Source organism: Microcebus murinus, chromosome 13 (assembly GCF_040939455.1).
Source record: "Microcebus murinus isolate Inina chromosome 13, M.murinus_Inina_mat1.0, whole genome shotgun sequence".
NCBI classification, from domain to species: domain Eukaryota; kingdom Metazoa; phylum Chordata; class Mammalia; order Primates; family Cheirogaleidae; genus Microcebus; species Microcebus murinus.
Genome location: NC_134116.1, coordinates 84,245,286 through 84,264,065, shown reverse-complemented (window position 1 = coordinate 84,264,065; position 18,780 = coordinate 84,245,286). Strand labels below are relative to the sequence as shown.

At 62.9% G+C, this 18,780-nt stretch overlaps 1 protein-coding gene across 1 annotated transcript in view; it reads left to right on the top strand.

Moving 5' to 3' along the window:
• Positions 1–6,932: 6,932 nt before the first annotated feature.
• Positions 6,933–18,780, top strand: part of RASA3 (RAS p21 protein activator 3) — a 66,942-nt gene continuing 55,094 nt past the window's right edge. Inside the window, exon 1 of the mRNA XM_012765528.3 lies at positions 6,933–7,039. Coding sequence (XP_012620982.3) covers positions 6,985–7,039 — 55 coding nt within the window. The 5' untranslated portion in view covers positions 6,933–6,984. The remainder of the gene's footprint in view (positions 7,040–18,780) is intronic.

Below are 18,780 nucleotides of genomic sequence, written 5' to 3'. Positions count from 1 at the left end.
TGGGGGGCAGGTGGGGCTGGGGGTCTGCACAGCCCAGGCAGTGCTCGCCTGTGGGACAGGCGTGAGAGTTGAGAGGCAGGCCAGGCGCCGTGGCTCACGCCTGTAATCCCAGCACTCTGGGAGGCCGAGGTGGGCGGATTGCTCAAGGTCAGGAGTTCGAAACCAGCCGGAGCAAGAGCGAGACCCGCATCTCTACTATAAATAGGAAGAAATTAATTGGACAACTAAAAATATATACAGAAAAAATTAGCCGGGCATGGAAGCGCATGCCTGTAGTCCCAGCTACTCGGGAGGCTGAGGCAGGAGGATCACTTGAGCCCAGGAGTTTGAGGTTGCTGTGAGCTGGGCTGACGTCACGGCACTCACTCTAGCCTGGGCAACAGAGTGAGACTTCTCTGACTCAAAAAAATAAAGAAAGAAAAGAAAAAAGGAAAGGAAAAGAAAGGAAAGGAAAGGAAAGGAAAAGTAAAGAAAAGAAAAGAAAAGAAAAGAAAAGAAAAGAAAAGAAAAGAAAAGAAAAGAAGAGAGTTGAGAGGTGGAACTTTGGGGGTGACAGTGCCGGGCCCAGAAGCAGACGTGGGTGCCCCAACTGGCCCAAGCTCTGCTGGCCACGTGCGTGTGGCGCTCTGACCCTTCCTCCCGTGTCTTCACAGGAAAACACGAGGCGGGCGGGCAGGGCAGTGCTGTGAATCCCGCATCGGCGCTGCGGGCAGGCGGGCCACGGGCGGGCAAGTGGGCGGGAGGGCCTCGGGCGGGCAAGTGGGCGGGTGGGCCGCGGGCGGGCGGGGAGAGGCTGCGTGCAGCCGTGGCCTACAGCAGTGCTTCTGTTGGGAAGACACGCAGGACACGATTCCACACGCCGCGCAGGCGCGCACCGCTTAGCACCGGGACGTCCTCTGAGAGACTGGACGGCCGCACCGCACAGCCTGGGCCGCAGACGTGCACAGCGTGGGTGGCGTGGGCGAGCGTGACACAGCCGTGTCCGTGAGTTGGCACCTGAACCTAGAGAAGGCTCAGCAAAAATGCCTACTTGTGGTCTCACAGGACCACCGCACACGCCTGGTCCACGCTGACCGCACGCCCGGCTCCTCAGCGCATGGCTGTTTCCACCTACGACAGACACAGACAGCCTCCCTGTTCTGTATACGTTTGTAAACTCTGCAAGCGCATGTCGTGTAATTTTTAATAACGGCCCTGTTTGACAGACAGCCTGCAAAATCCCTGGAACCCTAACCATTAGGCCTCGTGCACCAGTCCCTGCAGCCCGCCAGGGCTCACTGTCCCATCGAGGGTCCTGACACGGACCTTTCAGGATTAAATAAACCAGATTAGTCCACGTGAAGCTGGGACGCGCCGTGTCTAGTCAGGATAAGCACTGCTCCGTGGATCTGCGTCCGGGTGTGTCGGGCCGTGCCCAGACCGCGCTTGCTTCTGTGGGTCTGAGCAGCTCCGCGGTCCCCGCCCAGCTCCTGCGCTGCCCAGGGCCGGCGTGGGCAGCGGTGACCCATCCACCCTGACCGCCGAGGGCGGAGAGGGCTGCCAGTCTGCAGAAAGCCTGAGGCGGGCGGGACAGGCCCAGAGGTTGAGAAGGTTCTGGAAAGGGGGACCTTGAGAGAAGAGTCAGCAGGAAGAGCGTCCCTCCGCTGCAGGGCCACGCCGGTTTCCTGCCACACAGCCTGGGGCACGGTGCTCGCAGGCCTGGGGCTTCTCCCGACCTCAGCCTTCCGCCCGCCAGGGCTGTGCCCTCTCGGGGTGAGTAAACAGCAGGTCGCGCCCTTCCTGTGGGAGGCCTGGGTTCCCACCGCGGAGCCCGGGCTGCCTGGGCCGGGCGAGAGCAGCGGGAGGCGGCGAGCTGGCGTCCACAGCCAGGCTGCCCTCTCGTAGAGAACATTTTCATTCTGAGATAATCGCAGGTTCGCGCCCAGGGTAGGGCGTGCCACCGAGATCCCAGGGTCCCTCACCCCGCTCCCCCAGCGCGACCTCTCCGAAAACTGCCGCTGGCGGGACCCGCCGCCCGCTGAGGTGCACAGCGCCTGTCGGGACTGTGCAGGTGTGGGCTCTCGCCAAGACACGGAACGTCCCGCCCCACAGTCCTCCTGCCGCAGCCACCTCCCTGCCCTTGCCCGGCCCCTGACAGCCGCCGTCTGTCCCCGTCTCTGCAGCCTTGTCCCTTCGAGAGTGGCGTGGGAACGGACTCCGTGTTTGACCTCTAGGATCCTCTTTGTTCCACTCAGCCTGAGACCTGTCCAAGCTGCTGCGCCTGTCAGCGGCTTGTTCCTTTTTATTGCTGAGGGTCCCTCGGTGCGGGTGGCCATCGTGGGCTCCCAGTGGGCGTCCGTGGGGCACTCTGCTAGGTCCTGGCCAGTGTCCCCTGTGCAGCACAGACTTTTCCCTGCCCTACCCCCACCATCTTGTGGCGTGCAGGGACGACCGGACTCCAGGGTCTGGGAGCAAGCGTGTGGTCCCAGCCTGGCCCGGCGAAGTCCCGTGGAGGGGTTCAGGGCCAGGCCTTCCCTGTAGCTCAGGCGGGCCCTGCTTTGCTGCTGGGGCCGGTGCTGACTGCGGATCGCAGCTGCTGGCAGGACCCAGACAAGCTCCGTCCAGCCCTGCAGACACCCTGGGCCTGGGCAGGTGCAGCGGAGCCGGGACCCCAGGAGTGCCCTTCCCTTCCCCATAATGGGAACGGGTGACGCAGCTCACAGTGGCCACCCACGTCCCAGGGTCAGGCACCCTTTTCTGCAGGGCCCGGGGGGTGCAGCCTACACCCCCTCCAGCTCCACCCATGCCCTTTCACACCACAGCTCATTAAGGTGCCAAGCACCGCGCCCACTGGGTCTCCGAGTTGTGTAACTGAGGCAGCAGCCTGCTGGCACCACCACCGCTGACCCTCTGCAGGGCTCTGCTCTGGTCTGGAACCCACCCAGAACCGCCGGCGTTCAGGGTCACGGGGAGAAGGGCCAGAGAAGCGACTCCGAGTTCAGAACATGCCACTCGCAGAAGGAGAAAGGCACCAGCCAGGGCTCAGGCCTCCTCCTTTGTGTTGAGGAGCGTGAGATGCAATCACGTGTCCTGTACTTTGCAGGGAATGCCCTGACCGCAGATCACTAGAGCCCTGAAACCTCCCTGACATGGGGGCACTTGAATCCTTGCGAGTTTGTTTCCTGCCCTCTGAGCACACCTGCCATCAAAGCCTACAGTGAACTGCCAACTTCTTGATCGGAAGTAGTGGTGTGGGCCGGGCGCGGTGGCTCACACCTGTAATCCTAGCACTCTGGGAGGCCGAGGCGGGAGGATCCCTCAAGGTCAGGAGTTTGAGACCAGCCTGAGCAAGAGCAAGACCCTGTCTCTACTAAAAATAGAAAGAAATTAATTGGCCAACTAATATATATAGAAAAAATTAGCCGGGCATGGTGGCGCATGCCTGTATTCCCAGCTACCGGGGAGGTTGAGGCAGGAGGATCCTTTGAGCCCAGGAGTTTGAGGTTGCTGTGAGCTAGCCTGACGCCAGGGCACTCTAGCCTGGGCAAGAAAGCGAGACTCTGCCTCAAAAAAAAAAAAAAAAAAAAAGTAGTACTGTGATTTAGACAATGTCATCAACACAGCAAGGGACGCTGACCACCTGCCCACTGTCCTGAGGGTCCTGGTCCCTTTGGGCTGTTTTGTAGCACAGGCAGGGCGACCGTCACAGGGCAGGACGGTGAGTGTGCCGGAGGCTGTCCCTGTGCCTGCAAAGCCCTCCCGACACCCTCTCCGCAGGCTGGAAGGGAGGCCGTGCCTTGGAGCAGAGGCTGCGTGGCTCTGTCCTGCCCAGCGCCACAGCCGGGACTTCTGCGTGGCTGAGTGTCCCCGACACCCTCCAAAGTCGACCAGCCCCTCGGAAGTGGACTGCTGACTACGTAACCCCTTAGGGTCTTTCGGGGCAGCATGGTCTCTGTCTCCCCCAGGATGTGTTACTGTTTTTGGGTTTTTTTGAGACAGAGCCTTGCTCTGTCACCCGGGCTAGAGTGCTGTGGCATCATCATAGCTCACAGCAACCTCACACTCCTGGGATCGAGTGATCCTCCTGCCTCAGCCTCCCTAGTAGCTGGGACTACAGGCACGTGCCACCACACCCGGCTAATTTTTGTATTTTCTGTATAGACATGGAGTCTCACCGTGTTGTCCAGGCTGGTCTCAAACTCCTGGGTTCAAGCAATTCTCCCGCCTTGGCCTCCCAAAATGCTGGGATTGTGGATGCATGCAACCATGCCTGGGCCATAGCACTGTTTTGGGGTTTCCATCTTTTTTTTTTTTTTTAAATGAGACAGAGTCTCACTCTGTTGCCGGGGCTAGAGTGCTGTGGCGTCCGCCTAACTCACAGCAACCTCAAACTCCTGGGCTCAAGGGATCCTCCTGCCTCAGTCTCCTGAGTAGGAGGCTCAGGCTGGTTTTGAACTCTTGCTCAGGCTGGTTTTGAACTCCTGACCTTGATCAATCTGCCCGCCTCGGCCTCCCAGAGTGCTAGGGTTATAGCCTGAGCCACTGTGCCCGGCCTGGATTTCCATCCTGGCACCCACTTGACCTTCCCCACTGGGATGACATTGAACCTGCATGCCAAGCAGCCAACACAAGTGTTCTGACGGCTACCAGACACCGTATGTCCATGCAAACCTCACATTCCGTGTGAGCAGAAATGATCATACAGTGACTCCGTGGATGCAATGGTCCCACCGGGAGCCAGGCCTGGGGGGACTCCACTGAACGCCTGGCCCCCGCGAGCACCTGCTCTAACAGAGGCGTGATGACCTTCTGGTCGCCAGGCAGCCGTGTGGGTGCAGACTCAGAGCCCAGCAGCCCTCTGCATGCCCAGGTAGCTCCTTTCCCTGGTGTGTGGTCGCCCCAGTCAACGGCAGCAGGCCCTTTGTGGGAGTCCTGGGCCCCCTCCACCCACACGCGTGGCCAGGGCCTCTGGGTAAGAGAACTGCTCACGTCTGGAAACTGGGCAAGGGAAGGTGACTTTTTTAGGACAGTTTTCTTTAGCCTTCTGATGTCTGTCTTTGAATTCCATTGGTCGTGTAAATTGAACCAAAGCCAGGGCTGCTGGTCGCCCCCCATCTGGCTCCACGAACCATCTCTGCAGCGCTTTGCCGTGAGGGAGCTCCTGGCTGCTCAGGGTAGGGACCGCGTCGGCCTCGCAGAGCTGACGGCTGTCTCCTCCTGGACTCTGTTATTTCACCGACAGTCCCGTGATGCACCTCCACCGCCACCTCCTGCTGGGGCCACAACCTCGAGGGTCTCACGCTGTCGCCTGGGCTACAGTGCCGTGGCGTCAGCCTAGCTCACAGCAACCTCAAACTCCTGGGCTCAAGCGATCCTGCTGCCTCAGCCTCCCGAGTAGCTGGGACTACAGGCATGCGCCACCATGCCCGGCTAATTTTTTCTCTATATATATTAGTTGGCCAATTAATTTCTTTCTATTTATAGTAGAGACGGGGTCTCGATCTTGCTCAGGCTGGTCTTGAACTCCTGACTTTGAGCAATCCTCCTGCCTCAGCCTCCTGAGTAGCTGGGACTACAGGCATGCATCACAGAGCCCGGCTGATTTTTTCTATATATATTTAGCTGTCCAGCTAATTGTTTTCTATTTTTTTAGTAAAGACAGGGTCTCGCTCTTGCTCAGGGTGGTCTTGAACTCCTGACCTTGAGTGATCCTCCCGCCTCGGCCTCCCAGAGTGCTAGGATCACAGGCGTGAGCAACCGCGCCAGGCTGAGAATAGTTACTAACTCTTTCAACACACCTAACCGCTTTACTTTTAGGAAGTGAGGATGAAGCAGTGAAAAAAGGCCTCTATCTTCATAAGCCTGTACTCCAGCGCATGCTGTGAGTACCTGTGTGTGCAGGGCCGGGGCTGTGCAGTTCTGCAAAGTAGAGGAGGGAAGTGGAGGCCAAGACAGGAGGTCAAGGAGGAGAAGACCTTGGGCACCGCACAGAGCAGTAAAGGAGGTGCGGCCCGCCGGAACCTGCAGGCAGCCGGGGTGTGCGGGCGCGGAACCGCGGGAGCAGGGGCCCCGAGAGCCACGGAGGGGGGGCGGTGCGGCCAGACCCGGCCTTACCCCCACCTCCACGCCCGGACCCCGGCCACTACCCCACTTCCAGCGCTCAGACCCCAGCCATTACCCGTCCCCCAGCGCCCGGACCCCGGCCACTACTCCACTCCCAGCGCTCAGACCCCGGCCACTACCCCACTCCCAGCGCCCGAACCCCGGCCACTACCCCACTCCCAGCGCCGGGACCCCGGCCACTACCCCACTCCCAGCGCCGGGACCCCGGCCACTACCCCACCCATTCCGGTCACTAGCATACCCCACCCAGCGCCCGGACCCCAGCCACTACCCGTCCCACCCGGGCCACTGCCCTATCCACCCTCGCGCCCGGACCCCGGCCACTACCCGTCCCCACCCGGGCCACTGCCCTACCCACCCTCGCGCCCGGACCCCGGCCACTACCCCACTCCCAGCGCCCGGACCCCGGCCACTACCCCACCCATCCCGGCCACTAGAATACCCCACCCAGCGCCCGGACCCCAGCCACCACTACCGGTCCCCACCCGGGCCACTACCCCACCACCCCCGCGCCCGGACCCGGGCCACTACCCCACCCACCCCCGCGCCTGGACCCGGGCCACTACCCCACCCACCCAGCGCCCGGACCCCAGCCACTCCCCCCACCCCCAGCGTCCCTCCGGGTTCCCTCCTCTCCCGGTCCCCAAGTCCCCACTCTGCGCCCAGCCCCCAGGTCCCCTCCGCCGCGCAGCCAAGGCCTGGCCCTTTCGATCCCGCCTCCGAGGCCTCCCCCACCTCGGGCCTCGGCCAATGGGGAGCGGGGCCCTCCGTGGCCGGCCGGCGGGCGGGCCCCGTGGGCGGGGCCGTGGGCGGGGCTGTGGCGGGCGCGGGCGGCTGCGGCCGGCGCGGGGGGCGAGGCGCGGCGGGCGGCGGGCGCGCAGCATGGCGGTGGAGGAAGAGGGGCTCCGGGTCTTCCAGAGCGTGAAGATCAAGATCGGTGAGTCCCGCGGGGCCGGCGCGGGCGGGGTCTCGCGGCTGGGACGCCCCGGCCGCCCTCCCCGCGCGCGTCCCTGACCCTAAGCCTGGGCGCGGCGGGGCGCAGCGGGCGGGCGGCCGGGCCGAGCGCGGCGCGGCGCGGGGAGCTGGTCCCTGCGCGGGCGTCTGTCCGAGTGTCCGTGCGCGCGTCTCCGCTTGGGCGCTGGCACTCGGGTGTCCGGCCCCCCGCACTGGGTCTCCGCGCCTGCCCTGCGCCGCTGCGCCCGGAGACGTCCTTTCCGGGGGTGAGGGCCCCTCCGCGGTCCCCAGGCGCGCGGCTGGCCGGGGGGATGCGCGCTCGCGTGTGCGTGTGTCTGCACGCGTGTGCGTGTCTGCACGCGTGTGCGTGTGTCTGCGTGTGCCCGTGTGTGTGCGCGCGCGTGTGCGTGTGTCTGCGTGTGCACGTTTCTGCGCGCGCGTGTGTGGCGAGCGCTCCTGCGGGCCGGGGTCTCTGGGTCTCCGCCAGCGCCAGCCTCTTCCTGAGAACCGGCTGCCCAGCCAGTGGCCTTTCTCCGGGCTGCGGAGCTGGGGAGGGAGAGGAAATGCGGTCGTGAGCCGCGCTTGGGAGGAGTTCCGGAGACAGAGGCCACGGCTGGACTTCGCGGGTTATCTGTAGGGATGTGCTTCCCCCACTTGTTTGATCTGGAGAGAGTGATGTCTTCCCCCTCCCCAAAACAAGTGACAGCCCGAGCGTGCTGGAGGGGCGCCCGTCGGTGCTGGGGAGGGCGCGGGACGGCGCGAGCTGCCCCACATCCCGGGGCATTCCCAAGTGAAGCAAGGCCTCCGGGAACAGAGCCAGGCCCCGCGACTGTTGGAGTGTCAGTTGTTGATGACATTCGATGCTGCCCGAGGAATTCCAGCCACCCTCAATCAGCGTGTTGTTTCCTGTCGGCTTTATTTGGGTTTGCAGATCATCGCTGAGACACTGTTTTGATATTTGGCTCAGAGGCGCGGCAGATAGGATGTGGCAGCACTGGCTCCGAGTAGTGGGCGGGGAGGATCTGGCTTGTTTTTGTGGCTGAAACGTGCTGTCACTTTCAAACCGGGTAAGCCAGCGCTGGGCTCCACCTGAAGCCTCTCGGAGGGTCAGAGTGCACAGTGTGGCTTCAGCCCCATCCCTCAGCTCAGCGAATCAGTCCTGGTGGCGAGCTGCGAGGAATGCCGAGCGTCCTGAACCCGGGGACCAGAGCGGACTCGGGCGGGGTGTGGCCGTGGCCCTGCCGGGCTCTGCAGTCTCCGACCAGCCGCAGCACCGGGGCCAGTGCCGTGTTGGAGGAAGAGTCACTTCTTCCCTGACTGCAGAGGAAGTGGAGCACAGGCTGCGGCTTTGCCTGCCTTCCAGGGTGCTCAGCCTAACACCCGGCCTTCCTGGGAGGGTCTGTCACCCACACACCTGCCCAGAGGAGGCTGGTGCAAGAAGGGAGGTTTGAAGAAGCTGCTCGGTTGGGCTGTTTTCACCCCACCCCTCTGTGAGGAGGGCTAGCTCAGCGGAGGCTTAGACCTCTAATCCAGCGTGGGGCCTGGGTATAATCTGAACCTTTGACCCCGCTCCCCCGGCAGCGTTCAGGGGCCATAGTGCGCAAACACCCAGGCACCAGCACACGACTTCCTGCTCGGGGCTCTGGCTCGGAGAGCCCGGAGTCTCTCCCCTCGGGGGTGTTTGCCTGCAGGGCTGGCTGCAGGGGGACGTCTGTGTCCCCCGCTGTAGCTGGGCCTGTGTGGGGAGCACAGCGGGGCATGCAGAAAGGCAGGACACCCTCCCTCTGGGTTTGAGCGGAGAGCGGACCAGGGTGTGCTGTTCCTGGAGACCCAAGGCTGGTTGTGATCGAGCTGGTTTGGGGTTTAGTCTCCTTCCACTGTCTCGTTCTCCTGGTGCCTCGCTCCCAGAGGGAAAGCCTGTCCGTGGGACAGAAGGGGAGGGCGCCCAGGGCACAGCAGGTGGCGCGCTGAGCTCCTGTGGCCGGTCGGGCCCTGCCCTGCCCGGCTCCCGCAGGCAGACAAGACAGCCGCAAACAGTCACGTCGAGGGCAAGCGTGCGTTAATCACACACCGTACACGGTCTCCTGCCCTGGTCACCCCCTCGCCAGGCCCCAGGCTCTCCAGCCGTGCACCCCAGTCCGCCGGGTGACTCGGACGATCCTCTCACTCATCACCTCGCTTTCCCGTTTGCAGGCAGTTCCTGTGGGAACTGGTGGGAACTGACAAGGCAGTGCTGTCAGGCTTAGGTTAGCGCCGACCCCCTCAAGCCAAGAAAAAGAAGAATTCTCCCTGAGGTTGTGCCATAAGTATCATGCTATTATTGCTAAGAAAAAAGGCAGAACATTTTGGGGGAGGGGTTGGGAGGTTTTTTTAAAGATGTGTGGGAGGGGTATTGGCCTTTTACATTCTTTTTTGTTGTTGTTGAGACAGTCTCCCTCCCTCACCCGGGCTAGAGTGCCGTGGCGTCAGCCTCGCTCACAGCAACCTCAAACTCCTGGGCTCAAGGGATCCTCCTGCCTCAGCCTCCCGAGTAGCTGGGACTACAGACATGCACCACTGTGCCCGGCTAATTTTTCTGTTTGTAGTAGAGATGGGTCTCCTCTTGCTCAGGCTGGTCTCGAACTCCTGTAATTCTTAAATAGTTTTGGAAGGTACAATGGTACGTGGTGTCTTTTGGAGGCTGAAGTTGCAATGAGTGGAGAGAATCTTCCCTTCCTTTCCCCTCCCTCTTTCTTTTTCCTTCCACCTTTTGCAAATGAGATGATACAGAAGAAGGAGACAGTTATTCCGTGCACTGAAAAATCTTCCAGCTGTGTGTCTTTGGTGACAGTGGCGGCCTTTTACTGCAGCCAGCGAGCCTGGCGAGTGCGGCTGGCACACACTTCCTGTGCGCGGCTCTGAGGAAGTGTGCGGCGCTGACTTTCCGTGAGTCAGCCCCGGAGCCCCGGAGTGCCCGCGCCGCCCTCCCTGGCCCGGCCCTGCGGGGATGTTTCCCTTCCCACCAAGTTGACCGCTTGTTTTCAGAGTGTGATCTTATCTCGACACAGGTGTTTAATAAGGAGCAACACACAGAGATGCTTCCCCTAGTCTATACAAAATAAACAATCCCAGCCTTGCGTTCTAGGTTGACAAAGTCCTTTTTTGTTTTTTTCTTTCTTTTTTGAGACAGAGTCTCACTCTGTTGCCCTGGCTATAGTGAGTGCCATGGCGTCAGCCTCGCTCACAGCAACCTCAGACCTGAACTCAAGCAATCCTCCTGTCTCAGCCTCCCGAGTAGCTGGGACTCCAGCATTCACCACCACGCCTGGCTAATTTTTTCTATATATTTTTAGTTGGCCAATTAATTTCTTTCTATTTTTAGTAGAGATGGGGTCTCCTCTTGCTCAGGCTGGTCTCGAACTCCTGACCTTGAGCGATCCTCCCGCCTCGGCCTCCCAGAGTGCTAGGATGACAGGCGAGAGCCACTGGGGCGGATGAGGAGAGTCCTCCTGCACTCCTATGACTTGCTCATTTGCTGCCAAGGCGTGGGCGGCTGGTGGCCGTGGCGTGGGAGCCAGGCTTTGCCTCCCGTGTCCTTGCTGTCGGGCTGCCTGCCCCCCCCCCGCGCACCCCTTCTTTCCCCTCGCTGCCAGCACCGGCTGCTCCTCTGGGCTCTCCGTGCCTTCGCTGCAAGATCAGAACTTGTCCAGGTAGAAGGGCCGCGGCCATGTGGGTCCCGTGTGGGACTTCAGCGCTGACGGCGTCTGCAGACCCCTGGGCGGCCCCCACAGCCACCCGCCCTCCGGTGGACTGTGGACGGGATCCCTCCAGATGCAGGAGGTGCCGTGTGAGAAGGGAGCCCAGAGTTGGGGTGTGGGGTGGGAGGCGTCTCTGGACCACACCCCTTGCCATGTGGGTGGCAGGAGACCGACCGCAGGGGCTGCTGGACCTGGCTCTGCTGCGAGTGAGATGGCTGACACTAAAGTGCCAACTTCTGGTTGCGGAGTCTCTCCTGGTGTCCTCCTCCTGGGGGCAGGAGCTGCTGTCACGGGCTGGCACTGTAGGCGTCACCTTGGGTGGTGGCCCTGGTGTGCAGCAGCGTCTGGTCAGCAAGTGAAAACACTCGCACCACAGGAGGGGCTTCCCAGGGCTGAGGCTGACCCCAAACGAGAGAAGCGTCTCGTGGGCGTGCGGGAGTGATGTCAGTGACGCGGCAGCTTTTCCGGCGTGGCTGTCCGGCTGTGTGGGGAGGGCCCTGCTGCTGGCCACGGCGGCCCGCGACATCAGAGATCCCAGACTCTCCTCGTGCTAAAATTAACCTGGGTGTTCTCTTAAGCGAGCCCGGCTCAGTGGCCTGTGCTATATTTAACTGCTGAGGACTAAAGCGCACAGCTGGGCTGTACCTGGGGACTGGGCGTGTCTGCGCGCGTGTGGGGTGGAGGAGGGATGCAGCTCTCACGTGCGTGGTTCTCGTGTTTTATTTAAGTTCCCCCAACGCCACGACGTTCGGGCTGAGCAACGGAGGCTCGTAGAATTTAACCTGGCCGCAGTCGCCCTCCATGCAGGATCTGAAGCCCCGTGGGTGTGACGCGGCTTTCCCAGCCTCTCCCATCCCGGCGGTGTAGAGGGCTCCTCCCTTTCTCCGTGACCTTGGACTTGAATGGGGGGCGGGTCGTGGAGGGCTGGAAAAGAGAGAGACTTGGGCCTTGGGGCCCGGGCGGTCAGTGAACAGAGGGAGGAAGGGGCGACAGGCAGGTGGGCGGTGGGGTCTGTGGTCTCCTGGCAGCAAAGCGGGAGCCGCTCAGCCAGACCCCACCCCCGCTTGACCGGCAGCGACTCCAGGCAGGACCTCACCGCAGGGGCACCGCGGCCAGCGGCTAGGCGAGGGAAGCAACGTGAGTGCCGTGGAACGGGGTGATTGTGTTGTGGGCGTCCACGCGTGGCTGCTCCGTGGCCGTGGAGGAGCGCCAGGCCCAGGCCAGACCACGCGACCTGCAGGGAGTGTGGGGTGTGGTCAGAAAGAAAGGCAAAATGCGAGAACTCCATCTTGTGTGGGGCCCTGACGGAGTCACAGCACACGGGCGAGTTCACGCAGATTCGGGAGAGAAGACCCACAGGCGTGTGCCCGAGGACTTCTCTGGGAGGGCGGGACACGCACGTGGACGGCCGACAGGCAAACTAGAGACAGGGGAGAGTCTGTGTCGTAAACCCAGGTGCGTCTGCCGTGCGTGGACTTGGACGAGCGTCGTGTGTCTGCGCCGGTGGGTGAGTGAAGAGCAAAGGGAGGAGCTCAGAAATCACAGCTTTAAAAATGGAAAGAGGTCAGGGCGGAGGCTCACGCCTGTCATCCTAGCACTCTGGGAGGCCGAGGCGGGAGGATCTCTCAAGGTCAGGAGTTTGAGACCAGCCTGAGCAAGAGCGAGACCCCGTCTCTACTATAAATAGAAAGAAATTAATTGGCCAACTAATATATATAGAAAAAATTAGCCGGGCATGGTGGCACATGCCTGTAGTCCCAGCTACTCGGGAGGCTGAGGCAGGAGGATTGCTTGAGTCCTGGAGTTCCAGGTTGCTGTGAGCGAGGCTGACGCCACGGCACTCTAGCTGGGGTGACAGAGTGAGACTCTGTCAAAAACACCAAAGAGAATGGAAGGAACAGCATCCCGTGGAGGACGCCCAGGCGGGGGACATGGTCCGCCGAGGAAAGGCAGCCTGCCCTGCGCAGGGGTGCGTGGGGAGAGCACAGGGGGCACCGGCCCAGGCGTGTGGACGTGCCGGGCACCGGGACGCAGGACAGAGGGAAGGAAGGTTGGGGTTTCTCCGAGCGCCGGCAGGGTCCCGATGGCGGTGTTTGCCGGGGCTGGGACCGGGGACGGTTCTGGCACCAGGGTGGTCAGGGGCAAAGTCAGGCCCTCGGGGAAGCAGCGTCCAGAAGATTTGGTCTGTGTGTGTTTTATCCAAAATAGTGACTCTGTCCTGGGAACATCGCGTGTGTCTCTGGGTGGGGCGCAGATTCCCTGGCGTCTGGCGTCGCTAGCTCTCGTTTTCCCGCAAGCTCGAGCCTCACGTTGGGACGGTCACCGGGACTTAGACTCCGAGTGACACCTTTGGGACAGCCGGCGTCCCGATGGCCTGGACACGGCCGGGCTCCTCGTCTCTGGCCCGAGCGTCCTCAGATGTGGGGCGCCCGCTCTCTGGGGCAGAGGTCACACTGCGCCCGGGTCGGCCGAGGGCGGCCCGTGCCTCCTTCCGCGCACGGTTCTCCCCGCGCTGTCTGCGTCGCTCTCAGAATCTACGGCGTTGCCGGACCTTGGCCCGGGTCGCAGAAGGGACAAAGTCCCAAAGGCAAAGTAAGGCCGCGTCTTTCTCCAGCTCTGGGGGCTTGCGGCGACGCCAGTCCTGACTGCGACCAGGTCCCCCGAGCCCACGTCCCCCGAGACCACGTCCCCCGAGACCACGTCCCCCACGACCACATCCCCCGAGACCACGTCCCCCGACCCACGTCCCCCGACCACATCCCCCTCGACCAGGTCCCCCGAGACCACGTCCCCCGAGACCACGTCCCCTGAGACCATGTCCCCCGTGACCACATCCCCCGAGACCACGTCTCCCGTGACCTGGTCCCCCTTGACCACGTCCCCCGTGACCAGGTCCCCTGAGGCCAGGCCTCCGAGGGGCCCCTCACCAGCCACGAAGACTGGTCCGTGGGCGCCTCCGTGGGCGCCGGGGCGGGGCCACATCAGGAGACATGGCCAGGAGCTGCCGTCTCTCCCTGTGCCCGTCTGGCGCTGACGGTCCCAGCCCAGGACGGAGGCGTCCCTCAGCGAGTCAGAGGTGCCGTCGTCATTGTCACCATGTCTCCCCAGAAGCCAGTTCAGACTCCGTGTTCCGAGAGTGGAGCCGAGCAGAGTCTCCCCGGTGTGAGCCAGGCGGCCGGGCGTCCGCACTGGTTTCTGCTGGTTTCTGTTTGCTGGGCGTTGCCTTTCCTGCCCAACGGCTGCGAGGCGGGACCCCACGCGGCTGCGCCTCTCAGTCGCCGGGCACCGGACCCCACGCCGTCTCTGCAGCTCTGCGCGCTTGGCTTTCTTCCTTCCGAGGGAGAAATGTCACTCTCCTTTTTGGCGCTTGTGGTTTTCCTTTGTGGTTATAAATCCACATCTGGAAGTTACCGTGTTTCCCCGAAAATCAGATCTACCCATAAAATAAGCCCTAGCAGGATTTCTAAGCATTTGCACAGTATAAGCCCTACCCTGAAAATCAGCCCTAGTGATGGGTGTGGCCGCGCAACCCGTGCATTTCGTCGCGGAGCGGGAAAGAAGACGAGCAGCCCTTCTCATCTGCCCCGTGAGAGCTCTGTGGATCGACAGGAGAGATCGGGGCCGATGGTTCTAAAGGAAATAGAGTCGCGAGACATTCGGGATGGAATTCGGGGTTTGGAGAGTGAGGATGATGTTCCAGAAGACGACTGAAGTATATTTGAATCAATGTAGATTGTACCGTACTTAAGAAAATAACACATCCCCTGAAAACAAGCCCTAGGGTGTCTTCTTGAGGAAAAACAAATATAAGACGCTGCTGTTTTATTTTTGGGGAAACACGGCACCAGAACAGCCCATTTGCTGTGATTCTGTGTCCCCCCCCCCCCCCGCAGTCCCGCCACCAGAACCGGCCACCGCTGGGAGCCTGGACAAGCCTCGAGGCGGCAGGTGCTCTTGCAGGGGGAGGCCGCGTCACCGCTGGGCATGGCCGTGCGCAGGACAGGTGTTTTGTGGAGTCTCGCCCGTGGCTTAGGCTGGGCCAATCTCAGCCCACGGCGGCCCCACGCCACGGCTTCCGCTGCTCCGTTGGCTGGCAGCCACCCACCGGCTAAACGCCTTCAGCGGCCTCCTCCGAGGCTCCCAGGGGCAAAGGGACTGTCAGAGTCACCTGCTCAGGGGTCTCGAGCGGAGCAGTTGGGTGTGGGGGCCTGGCGCCACGTGGCTGTGGCCACTGCCGTCCTGGCGCGGCGCTCGTGTGCGAGGAGGAAGGGCCTGTCCTGGGCGTGTCCTCACGAGATTCCTACAGATGGTGGTGGCCAGTGCCCGCCACAGGCCCTGTCCTTAGCGTCCCCCTTTTTTTTTTCTTGAGACAGAGTCTCACTCTGTTGCCCGGGCTAGAGTGTCGTGGCGTCAGCCTAGCTCACAGCAACCTCAAACTCCTGGGCTCAAGCAATCCTCCCGCCTCAGCCTCCCAAGTAGCTGGGACTACAGGCATGCACCACCATGCCCGGCTAATTATATATATATATATATATATATATATATATATTTTTTTTTTAGTTGGCCAATTAATTTCTTTCTATTTTTAGTAGAGACGGGGTCTCGCTCTTGCTCAGGCTGGTCTCGAACTCCTGACCTCGAGTAATCCGCCCTCTCGGAGTGCTGGGATTATAGGTGTGAGCCACCGCGCCCGGCCCTTAGCGTCCCTCTAAATGTCGTGGAGGGGCATTCAGCAGAGCGGAACCCTGGGGTCCTTGCTCACTGCGGGGACGGCGCACAGAGCCCAGGGCTGACCCGCCAGAGACCGGCCTTCCAGCGGATCCACCTGCTGCACCGGGGCAGCGTCCCCAAGACAGCTGCAGGCGGGGCCCGGGGCCACGGGCGGCAGAGCTCTGCGCTCTGTGCTCAGCGCCTCGGTGCCAGCCCTCCGGCTTCCGTGTCTGGACGTTCCCCCCGTCCGTGGGGCGAGGCCACGGGATGAGGGCCAGGCAGCTCAACTCTGGCATCTGGGGGTTCAGCCTGCAGCACCCCATGCCTCGGGGCAGCTGCCTCATTTGGCCCAGGCTACACTGGGGCTCCCCGAGGCAGGCTGAGCTGGTGCGGGCCGTGGGCAGGGACCCCGCTGGGCTCTCGGGGGGGTCTGGCTGGCCGCTCAGGAGGCTGGTTTTCCCGTGGCCTTTGGGAGGAGGCTCTGGGGAATTCCGGTCCCTCGGCTGCAGCCGGCAGGCTCGTGGCCTGGGCAGGGGCCGCCGCCCCAGGGGCCGCTGGGACTGGGCTGGCCCTCTTGGATGTCGCCCCAAGACCGACCCCCAAGGCTCCTGCTGCTGAGATTCTGGGGTTCGTGGGCGATTGCTTGAGGGAGGAGGCTCCGGGCCCCGCCTGCCCCCAGCGTTCACCTGCCAGGAGGGCTGGCTCAGCGACGGGAGCCGCACCCCTGCAGGCAGAGGGAGACCCCGCTGTGCGTTCCAGTCGCAATCACGGCGGTCACAGCTGTCAGCGGTTCGGGGTGTTCGCCGCGCAGGGCTGAGTCTGAAGGGCAGCGAACTCCCCCGCGTGAGGGCCACGCAGAAGACTGGCCCTGCCGGGCGCCGCGCGTCCACGGACCGGCCTGGGCCTGGCGTCCCCGGCACTCACAGGGAGGACGCGCCCCGTCCCTCCCAGGGACAGGCAGTCCAGCCGCACCGTGTGGAGGGGCTCCTCTGGTGACACGGCTGTGCACACACAAACATACGTGCACAGGCACGCGCTCGCGGGGCAGAGGTGTGTGGCCGGCGAGCAGCGTCGCCGCTGGGATAGAAGGCTGAGGCTCTTGCGCCGGCTCCCCTGACTCTCCTGTGGGCCAGGGTCCAGGGCGGAAGGACCGGGCCGGCCCAGCAGAGCGGGTGCACGGGGCTTAAAGTTGTTCCGGTTTCTCAAGCAGCTCTTATGTTTTCCCCACCTGACACGCCAAGGCTGGGAACACGCCCCCCACACACCCCTGACACCCTAAGATTAGGAACACGCCGTGCACACGCCCCTGACACATCAAGGCTGGGAACACACCCTGCACACGCCCCTGACGCGCTAAGGCTGAGAACACGCCCCCCACATGCCTATGACACGCCAAGCCTTAGAACACACCCCGCACATGCCTCCGATACGTCAAGGCTGGGAACACACCCCACACACGCCCCTGACGCGCTAACACTGAGAACACGCCCCGCACAGGCCTATGACATGCTAAGGCAGGGAACACGTGTCGCGGGGTTGCAGGCTCGCGGTGCCCCAGGAGGCACCTGGCGTCTGAGAGGGGCCTGCTGGGGTGCGTGCCTCGCACCTGCCTTTGCACAGCGGGGCCTGTCCCCAGTTCCTGATCTAATATTTCCTGCGGGGGAGAAGTCTTCACTTTCAGGCCGACAACCTGTCTGCCTCTGTAGCTCGTCGTCTCCACCTGCTCTCTCGGGTGGCCGCGTGGCAGGCGGAGACCCCGGTCCGTGACCTGCTGGGGACCCCGAGACCAGCCCCAGCGCCACCCAGCTTGGAAAACGCCGGGGTTCAAGCAGGGGCGTCTTTCTGGGGACAGACACAAATCCTCTCGGGTTTACGAGCAAAGAAAGCCGCGGCAGAGGCCGGCAGTCGGGCCGGGACCGGGCCCCTCTCCACGGAGCCAGCTGCGCCCCAGCGTGGGAGTGGGGGGCCCCTCTCCACGGAGCCGGCTGCGCCCCAGCGTGGGAGTGGGGGGCCCCTCTCCACAGAGCCGGCTTCGCCCCAGCGTGGGAGTGGGGGGCCCCTCTCCGCAGAGCCGGCTGCGCCCCAGCGTGGGAGTGGGGGGCCCCTCTCCGCAGAGCCGGCTGCGCCCCAGCGTGGGAGTGGGGGGCCCCTCTCCGCAGAGCTGGCTGTGCCCCAGCGTGAGAGTGGGGGGCCCCTCTCCGCAGAGCCAGCTGCGCCCCAGCGTGGGAGTGGGGCCCCCTCTCCACAGAGCCAGCTGCGCCCCAGCGTGGGAGTGGGGGGCCCCTCTCCACAGAGCCGGCTGCGCCCCAGCGTGGGAGGGGGCAGGGCACAGAGGGACAGGCCCTCCTGGGTTTCCGCGTGGGGCTTGCATGGTGCAAACAGCAACTCGGGCCTTGTGCTCGCCGCCCCGGCAGCCGTGCCCTCCAGGACCGAGGAGGCTGACGCCCAGAGGCCTCGGTGCGGCTCCCTGCGCCCCAGCTGGCCTCATTCCTTTCTCTGCTCATCACTTCCTGCGGCCGCGGCAGCGCTCGGGCCGGGAATGCGTCTGTGGGACCCTCGGCGGAAGTGAGGGTCATGTGAAAGAAAAACACTTTTCTCCGTTTTGCCTGAGAACCTTCATTTTGAACCTTATTTTGTGTTTTGGAGCATGTCTCTGTGTTTTCTTCCGGGAGTCTTTTCTGCTGCCCTTGCGCCCTCCTGGGCCTCAGTGGAGAGAGCCGGGCCGGTGTCGGGAGAGGAGAGGGGACGGAACGTCTGGTCCCGAGTAACCACGACGGTTTCTCCGCTCCGGGCCCTCGTCCCCGTCCCCCGCCCCGGCGGGTGCTGCCGGCCTCGTGTGATAAGAACGTCGCGTTTCAGCAGCCGGACTCACCCTTCGATTTTCAGCAGAGAAGGCCGGGGCGGGGAGCCGGGGCGGCTAACACCCCACCGCAGGTTGGCGGGGTGCACGGCCGCAGGGAGGTGCAGATCTCCGGCGCGGTGACTCACTCCCTAGAGCCAGCCCAGGCTTTCGTGCCACCGTGGCTCGAATGTGGCGGCAGCCTTGTTTTCCAGATGGAATATTCCAGAACTGTTTCAGAAATTTTGTGTGCAACTGGTCCAGGAAATACGTGGAGCTCATGCCCACGGTGGTGTGCGATGCACTTCTGATTTTGCCTGTTAGGGCTCAGGGTAGAGCTAGGGTGGCACCGAGCACAGGGCACTGTGGACAGACGGCCCTTCAAGGTCGCCCACGAAAAGGCAAAGGCGAGAGCGTTCAGGTTCACCCGGCGTGCCG